At 37.5% G+C, this 9,674-nt stretch overlaps 1 protein-coding gene across 2 annotated transcripts in view; it reads right to left on the bottom strand.

Moving 5' to 3' along the window:
- Positions 1–2,965: 2,965 nt before the first annotated feature.
- The window catches only part of necab2 (N-terminal EF-hand calcium binding protein 2), a 224,470-nt gene continuing 217,761 nt past the window's right edge, over positions 2,966–9,674 (bottom strand). For both annotated transcript variants that reach the window (XM_051951455.1, XM_051951454.1), the window contains one exon: positions 2,966–9,113. In XM_051951455.1, coding sequence (XP_051807415.1) covers positions 9,085–9,113 — 29 coding nt within the window. In that variant the 3' untranslated portion in view covers positions 2,966–9,084. The remainder of the gene's footprint in view (positions 9,114–9,674) is intronic.

Here is a 9,674-nt window from a genome sequence, read left to right as displayed (position 1 = left end):
GTTCCTTGTATCATTTCCAACAGATAAGTCCTGATAAGTCCACAGCAGTAGATTTGTAGTAGGATCACAATCATGTGATCGTCAGCAGGCAGCTGATGTAGTGTTACAGTGACACCGTGCTGTCATTTTGCAATGACACAGAATTGTTTTTTTTTTGTTACTTTTTTGGCTTTCTTTGATAGGTGAGTATAATGGGAAACTGGGGAGAAGAATGATGGGAAGACATGCAGTAAACGGCCGTGAGCGGGAATCGAACCCAGGCCGCTGCATAGGGAACTATAGTCCTGTTTCATGGGCCGCCCCATGATACAGAGATCTTTAACAAATCTGTACATCCAGACTACAAGCGCCTATATTTCACATAATTCCAATTTTTCAACCTTTTTTATGCTGTCTTTGTACAATTTCCAATTAAATATAGGATTTGCAAGTCAATGCAGTCTGTATTTACTTGGTTTCCCATCAGTTGGAGATGGGGCTGGATAATCTTGAGAGCAAAACATGGTGCCGTAGAGGAGGAAAGCTCTCATTTTAATCATAATTCCTTTTCATCATTTACACAGTTCGCAAGTTGCACTACTGGAAAAAGTGATGAGGAAGGTCTAGTGGGGGATATTTCCTCTTCTGTGGAGGCAGAAAAGTTGACAGAGGTTAGATGAGGTGGTGCAAGCAACAGAGAGGAGGATGATCTGATGCTTCTGTGTGTAAATAGGTTCATGTTGTATGTTTGAAATAATAATTTGCAACCTTCTGTAATTTAGATAAATTAGTAATGATGTGGAAAGTAGTTTTAATTACTGTAAATGTTGTGTTAAAGAGGAGAAAACTGAATAAAATAGGTTTTATATGATAAATGTGCATCTGTTTGAATGGCAGTGATCTTGATTTCCAAGATTTAAGTTTCAGGAAACTGCATTTTGATTGACCAGATGACTTCTAGTTGCTGATAAATCTGGAAAATGTTTATTTACAGCAAAAACTGGCACATTAACAGAACACTACTTTGAAAGAGTTTTTATTTTTTCATTTATTTGATAGTAGACAGGGTGACATGAGGTATGTGTTATTTGCAGCCTTAAACTGTGTCAAAAATAGTGAACAATCCAAATTCTTCGTGTTTTAAAGTCTGCAGTGGGTTTATGTGTGGATTATGGAGGTTAAGGACAAAACACATCTAGGAAGGTTTGGTTTCTCAGTCAGTTTATTACCAACAGTCAGGACAGTTTGCAGGAACGGAGGACGGCTGTGAAATCTGTCAACAACGAATATATATATCTGTTTCAGCTATATTTTGAATATTCTTCTACTGTGCCGTCAGACAGCTTCTTTCTTTCTTTCTCACTACATTTTCTCAGCTGTAGAACTTGTTTCCCCCAAAATAGAACCAGAATTGTAGTTCTAAAATGTAGAAGAAAAAGAGAAAAAGGACCAATGGATAGTGGGCAAAATTAGTGATGTTAAAACTGTGAAAATATCTCTTGTGCAGTGGGAGAAAGTAATAATGATAATAAACACTATGGTAACTTTTACAAAACAGACTTTACAATGCACTTTGACGGACAAGCTAAAAAAGACATAGTTGAATTAAAAAAATACAGAATTTAGTTACAAATAGAAAACATGCAAATAATACAAATAGTAAGTAATAAATGCATAAAAAATACGGATAAAACAAATAACGGCAAAAGAATAAATACAATAAAATAGACATAACTGAATAAAGGGGGGTAAAATGACAATAACAAAGTAAATTTCCTGCGGTACTTGAGCATAGTTTTGAGTGACTTGTACTCAAATATTTTCATTTTCTGCTACTTTATACTTTACTACAGTTCAGAGCCATATATTTGACTTTTTTCCCTCTAAATTTATTTGATAACTTGGGGTAGTATTTTATTTTTTCTTAGCAGATTTAGCTCAATAATCCAAAAGGGATATAATAATTAAATGAAATGATAAAATATTTAAACTGAGATAAAACTTTAGAGGAAATATGGTTAAAGTAAATAAACTAAATCAAGTCGTCAACCAGTTGCGTAATAAGGCGAGAAAAAGGACCAGAGTTACAAAACACAGAATTTCAATATAAACTCTTTCAAAGTTTTGTTAAAAGCTCAGATGACGGAAAAAATGCCTGTTTTAATTTTTCTCAAACATGTTTAGCTTCAAAACGAGGACTTATATTTTCCATAATTACAATTTTTCAGCATTTTTATGCTGTCTTTGAATTTCAGTATAAATTCATTAATAAAACAAATTCCAATTAATACATATAAAATACTATTAGCACCAAATAAATGCCAGACATTAAAAGGAAATAAATAAATAAAACAGAGTAAATTGTTTGAAAGAAATTTACTTAATTTTTAGTTACTTGTATTTCCATTTTCTTCTACTTCAGTCTTTTACTTTTGTAGAATTCAGAGCCAAATATTACAATTTTAGTCTGCTACCTTTTTATATGCTAATGGAAATAATACAAAATTAAAAATAATCAATCCAATATACTACTATATATTAAGAAAACCGTGCAAAAGAAATTCACGAACTCTTCATATGAAGTCAAATCACCATAAAACCACCTTATCTTCCTTCAAGACAGGAAAACATCAATTATCATAATTATAATTATCAATAGCATACATTATCATCATACTTTTGGTGATTTAAGTATATTTTTGTATTTTTTTTATACTTAAGTACACATTTAATGCATTACTTGTAAGTGTATTTCTCCACTGTGGTATATATTTTATTTTATTTCTAATATCTGAGTACTTGCTCCACACATCTGTACTTGTGTTCTACAGACTGAGATCAGATGGAAACTCACTGTTTTCCTCATTTTAATGCAGACTGATATAACCAAACAAAAAATTCAGATTAATCCCACGTCTGTCAGAACCTTTGAGCAGTAAGGAGCCACGAATAACCGTCGGCATTTAATAACGAAGCCACACAGCTCTCAGTTTTATACTTTTATTGAATTGCATCACTCTACATCATCTAGAATTTCAACAAGATATTCCTCAAAGACCAAATATAATACTTGCATCCCTGCAATAAGTCTCTATACTCAAGAAGAGAAAGCAGTTATACTGAAACATACATTAAGAATTAATATTTCATTAAACATTGCCATAAAAGTGAATGTTCATTCTTGTATGCCATTTTTCTAGTCATATATATATTTATATTTATATATATATATATTTTATATAATAGATTTTAATCTCTGTCTCCCTTTGTAGGAATACTAGAAAAGAAAGAAGAAGGTAAGAAATGCACAAAACCCATTGAAGAGTAGCATGGCCTAATACTACAGCAAAGAAGTTACTGGACATTCAGTTGACATGCACTCAGTTGAAGGATAGAAAAGAACGCAGCCGTACGAGGGAAGAGTTACGATGTCGCTCAGTTTGGCAAAAGTTCCTGATTGGTTTCGCTTCATTTGGCATCGCGGCGGTAAATCTGGTGGCGTGTTCAGTCCACCAGCTTCCTACAGCCACAGAGGACTGAACGACAAAGCAGGTTCCACATATTCAGGCGTGTTTTTGTGTAACTTCACCAAAACTAAAACCCCAGTCAAGAGGTATCCGTCATTTCTGCATTACCGGATGACTCCATGTCGTTTCCCATGGCAACACGATGCATATAATGTATAATACTGTATTTACACGGCTTCATTCGGTGGTTTTAGTATTGTACGGCTCAGCAGTTTTAGCTGAGAATAATTGAAAAACGATTGGTCAAAAAAGGAGAACAGGTTAGCTCCACAGCATCTGAGCCACCTTCATGATACTGAAAACTTGAGGCTAAACAAACCTCAATAAACCCACTAATCCTGCTTTGTATTTCAGCCCTCTGATCTGCACACTTTATATACCCCGCTGCCAGTTAAACGTTCTTTCCAGACCTGCTTCAGCTCACGTTAAAAGGCGAAACTCTTCCGTCGTACGGCCGAGCACAGGTTGCACTGAGGAGTAGGAGGATAGAAAAAAGAAACACAGTCTGAGGGACATTCAGGAATGTATCAACAGGAAACAGTATTGGCATTTCTGACAGTTCACTCGACTATCTACCTCATGTACACGACCCAAACTCAGCTGGGCGAAATGTACATGACAGGAGGACCCTCGATCACGGCCGTCGGGCTGCACTCAGCTGTAAACTATGGCTATCAGGATAGTAAGTCACTGACATGTAAACACCGATCCATGCAATATGGCTTTATGTTGCTATTGAGAGTTCAGCAGCTCCTTCTCAAATGCAGACAAGGTTCATAGTGGCACAAGAGTGCAAGTGGTTAAATCTTTAACAAGTGAGAGGTTAAAGGTGCCCTGTAGAGTTTTCTTGGTAGCAATATCTAGTTTACACTCAGTTCCTCATCCAAAACAGACTGAAGCTGTTGCTGCATCCTTAGTTTAGCTGCGGTTTAAGGTTCAGGGTTGTCTGGAGTAAAAGACTGTTTCATAGTTGGGTCCACAGAAGCAGATATAAATCTAAATCCAACTGCTCTCTCCTGCAGAAATCACTTTGACCCCATTTAGACCTGAGACAGACAGAAAATCTGTATCTGGAAGGTTTATCTGAAGAATCATAGCAGCTTCATAGGTTTCACAGTTTTAAAATGTGTTCTTGTGATTGAAGAGGTGGAGTTCAGTGAGCTTTTCTTCTTATAGGATTGATGTTTTCTTCAGAAAACGTAGTACAGCTGTACACTTAGATCCAATCACAATCCAAGCCTCCAATTGCCGTTTTTTATTGACCAAGGACTACAGATGGAAATTAGCTTGAAGCTAAATCTGGTGCAACCATCTTTTTAATGTAACTGCACGCTGTCCTTTTACAAATAAACTTGAAACTAAACTAAACTTATTCCATTATGTTGCAATCTCAATATCTTCTATTTTCAGTTATTTTTGTCTCCCAGTATTTTACTTCTTACAACTTTTGCCATTTACTGAAGTCAACTATTCTTTATATGTCATCTGCTCCAGGAAAAAACACACCTAAACTATACCTTTGTTTACCAACAGCACAAAAACAATTTCTTGCTGTGTAAACTTTTTTTTTTTTTAACTGCAGTCGGCATTTTAGTTAATTTAACATCTATAAGGAGGGGAACATGTAGAAAAAGTACGGCTTGTGAATTAGATTATATCCACCATTATGTCACACAATAAGTCGGTAACTAGTGTACTATTTACCAAAGAACAATGTCTGGCTGTAATCTTTTTTTTATGTTCAGCTCGGATTCGAACATATAGAGTACAAAAGTTGCCATTTCCAATCAATGAGAAATTATACCACTTTATGGCTTTTAGATTTCTTTTAAAACCTGCACAGAGGCAAGAGTAAGAGACATTGCTCACAAGTTGGCCAATCAGAAGAAAGTGGGCTTTTAGGGAGGGGGCTCTTAAAGAGACAGGAGTGAAACGGTTTATTTCAGACAAAGCTACTCTTGTGGAGTCCAAAAAAGAAAATATAGAGCTCCAAATCAGCACAATACGTCACCTTAAGGCTAGCTTCATTATACATCTGGGCTTGTTTTACACAGTTTAGCACTCAGGTGCATTTTAAACCACTGCAAGTTCAGCTTTCATTCTAAACCACAGCTAAGCTAAATGCTAAGTGGCAGAGCAACAGCTTCACTTCTAATAAATAAACGTATTTCCTTCCTAATAAGACATTAGCAAAAGCAGACCTTTTATTTCTTCATATCTAGCATTGTTTGTAGCATGTAACATGTTTGCTAGCTAGAAACTTGCACATTACCATGTTTCTTGGCATTTTATTGCCACTAACTGAGTCAAATAACTGCTGTGAAATTATACAAACATTGCTTCATTAGTGGTCCAAAACTCCACGTGGTACCTTTAACACTCAGAGATTGGTTAAAAAAATTTCACATATAAAGCAGCGGCGCCTTTGCATGCCTCTTCTACAAGCCGACTGTTTTTTTTTCTGTTACCGTATATATGTAATAATAATCAACACTTCCACATTTCACACGGTCCCGCCCGGCTCAGTGCAGCCCGGCGCTCTAGACAAAAGTTTACGGTGCAGATCGACATCAGTATCAGTGTAGCTGGATCCCCACCCACTGCTACCACAGTACCGGCAAGATGAGAAAATAGACCCGACAGTGAGATGGATGGCAACATGGCACCTTTTTTTTGAAGAATAGAGTTATTCATCAACAAATCTTTTTACACAGATAAACAGTAATACTATATATAGATCTCTAAATACTCTCGTCATACTCATTAACCTCTAATGTATCTTTAAGTCACGATATTCACTCATTTTTACATTGTGCTTTCCGAGTCTGATTGGGTTGCAGTGGTGGGCTTACAGTGGCGGTGAGGAGATAGATGGGAGAGATTTGAACCAAATCAGGGCAGAAGATCGATTTTTCAATTTTTAAAGGTGGAGTCAAGAGGGGCAATCGACCAAATCTTTAAAATAGGCCAAAAGAATCGGAACATACCTCGACTTAATCTGTTTGTTTACGTAATTTGAGTATTTCATAAAACTAACCACTATGGAAACATTGGAATTTGTAGACACATGATCACATTTACATGTCGAGCTTTTAGTCCACTTGCATGTAACAGGATTGCACAATAAACTGACATGAGCCAAATAGTTGCCAAATTCCATTAAATAGCCATATTAGCAGAATAAAATGCTCATTAGTGCTTCTTGAGGATGCTCTGACTTAGTCAAAATATAGGCAAAATCCATCTGATTTGGCCTGTATTTGCAGAAAGTGTAACTTTCTGTAATGTCTTATTTAAAAGTTATTTTTTTTTGGTTGCATTTTTTAAAGGTAGAGTCAACAGTGATAATGTATATGCTCACGTGTTAATAGATTTTCATGCTAAGGTGGTTGATTTAGCTGCTACAGTACGTTAAAGGTTGTGGAGGTTATTCCTCCAGTGATGTTAACTGAGTAAGTCTGGTGCACAGACCTCTAGAAATTTGTGTCGATAATGTTAATTGAACAGCAGTCGTGAGGTGCATTCCAATATCCATACTGCCATACTGTTTAGTATGCAGGAAAAAGATACCGGTCTGCTAGCTAGCATGCTTCTCTGCTATTTCTGACCCACAATCCTCTATGCTGTTACGTCTAGGTTTCTTGCAGAGCAGAAAGCAGCTTGATAACTGTTATTTTGCACCACAGACTGTGACAGATTTATAAGCAAGACCGCTGAAACTTAAGGTGCCATGTCATGACGAATTCCCAAATTAGCAGCTGCAGTACGTCCTGAAAGTAAAATGTGACTTGATTTCTACAGTGAAATAAAGGTAGTGGGGAATTCACTCATCAAAAAACTGAAAAATAATCTTTGAAATAACCGTTAGGAACCTCCTCGCCTGTGTAGTGATGTTTAAGGCTATATATTCAACGTCATTCAGATTGGTTTATGATGGTAGCTGTTCGGATTCGAACAGAGAAGCCGCAGCGCCTACGCAGCTGCTGCCACTTTCACTGAGGAGAAAAACTTGCACCATAAGCACTAAAAGAGAAATACAAATATAATAGAACAACATTTTCAATATGTACAACCTCTACTAGACTCGCACAGCTAAGAGAAGCTACCCATCGCCGGTTCAGACAATCAAACAAAAGGCAAGAAATCAAACCGGAAACAGTGACGTGCTGCTTGTGACTCTTCTTTCTCAAGGTAGCGGATAAATCAGAAATGATCCATCGACGGCAAAACTCATCTAAGGACCCTGATGTCAATAATGAAAACCAAGCTACATGAAGAACTAGAACTCAATGGCTGACTCTTATTTACTGTTATCGAATTTTGACATCTGTCTTCTCATAGATTTGGATTTCGGGGTTCTGCTGCTCATCAAAAAACATATTTTTGTTACACCTAGCATGTCCTTTACAGACATTACTCCCACAGTAGCCGCTATGTTTAATAAATGCAGATGAAGCTCATAAAACGGAACAAACAAGTGGATCTGAAGCATCTGATGGAGGTAAAATAGTAAGAGAATCTTGGCTAACTGGCTAAAAAGCTAAATTTGCAACTTGTACTCTGGTTTTCTGAGAGTTTATTCGAAATAACTCTTTCATTCCGGCTCTTTCCTGCAGCAGTAACCATACAGGAAAACACCTGTGAGCTACTCTACTCCACAATTATACCTTTATTTTTCTATGAAATACATTTTAAAAGAGCTTGCGTCACTTTTTGAGAATCCATCCTTCCTTTTTTAAGCCTTTTACGCAGAAACAACTCACTAAATGGGGTAAATTCAGGCTAATCTCATATTTTTCCAGCTAAACGGCAGCTAAGTTTTGAGAATATCAATAACAAAAGTCCTATCTGCAAGGTGATGTTTCAAGCCACTAAATGCACGACTTCACTGCCTTCTTTTTGCGAGTTTTTGTCCATTTTCAGTGCAGACAGTTGGCTTGCACCCCAGTCCAGATACTCTGGGAATGTTTAGCTAGCTGTCAGAGACTTACTGTTCTGTTTTCCTGAGATTGCAAGCTAATCTGACAACTAGACCTCTCTTGTTTTTAAGTTCAGAAATGGCCAATGTGAGAATAATGTCAAAACGTGATCGGCTAATGAAAAACCTCCTGCATTCCTTCGTAAACCAGCAGCTACACAGATGATCGTTTCAACCCTAATGAGAGGAAAAATTAAAATGCCACATTCCTACATGGACCACCTAATAACTGCTACATGGAAAACTCAACCTTGGGGTCCCTGCTACATGACAAACTCCACCGTAAAGTGGCTCGAAGCTACTTGAAACATGAAATAATCTCCAGCAAAAACTACCTGTGGTGAGATGCGAAACACGTCTTCTGTAAAATGCACTGTTTGTTCAAATTTCACCGCAGTTGACACCATTCATTTGCACTATGTAAACATGTACTTACAAAAAGAGTTGGGAGGAGGATGTGGGGGTGAAACGCAGGGGGGGAGTTTTTTTTTTTTTAAAGGTGGGACTGGATGGAAGGGAAGTTGAGGAGGAGAGAGAAGAAGTAGTAGTAGTAGTGGGGAGTGTCCAGGAGTCTTGGCGTGTAGTTGAATATCTTCATGCTCAGTCCCTGTTCACGCTGCACCAGGCGGCTGCAGGAAAACAAAAGAAAGACAAGGTGAGAAGGAGGCCAGAGAAGAAGATGTAAAAGAAAATGAGCCCCAGAGGGGAGTTCGGGGGGGAAAATGAGGAGAAATTTGGCAGATGGCGGAGAGATAAAAAGTGAGACGATGAGGATGGCAGCCGTCCAAACATCAGCCCGAATCACCGACAGCCCGTCTCAGACTCGTGTCAGTCGATTTAAACGCTGCCATTTTCAGAGCAGGTTGCTGCAGTTGTTTGAGTTTCAGATAATGGCACAGTCAGGCTTCTTGACAAAACACTAATCGCTTCCTTGGGATTGTGAGGAAACCGTGTTCGGCTCCTGTAATTGTGTTCTGTTGCATCACTGCTTTCATTTTGATCCATTGCAGGATGGTGCTGCTTTCAGATGTCAACTTCTTTACAATAATTTGACGACGTGTTAAATTATTGTAGCAGCAATCTCAGTGGACATGAAGGATGGACATATGGAAAGATAGCAGATGAATTTAATTCACGTCGTAAAGGAGGATTCCGCTTCACTTTTCCATAGTGACGAAGGTGGTTAAAAA

This window comes from Acanthochromis polyacanthus, chromosome 8, assembly GCF_021347895.1.
Source record: "Acanthochromis polyacanthus isolate Apoly-LR-REF ecotype Palm Island chromosome 8, KAUST_Apoly_ChrSc, whole genome shotgun sequence".
NCBI classification, from domain to species: Eukaryota; Metazoa; Chordata; class Actinopteri; family Pomacentridae; genus Acanthochromis; species Acanthochromis polyacanthus.
This window is presented reverse-complemented; position numbering and strand designations above follow the sequence as displayed.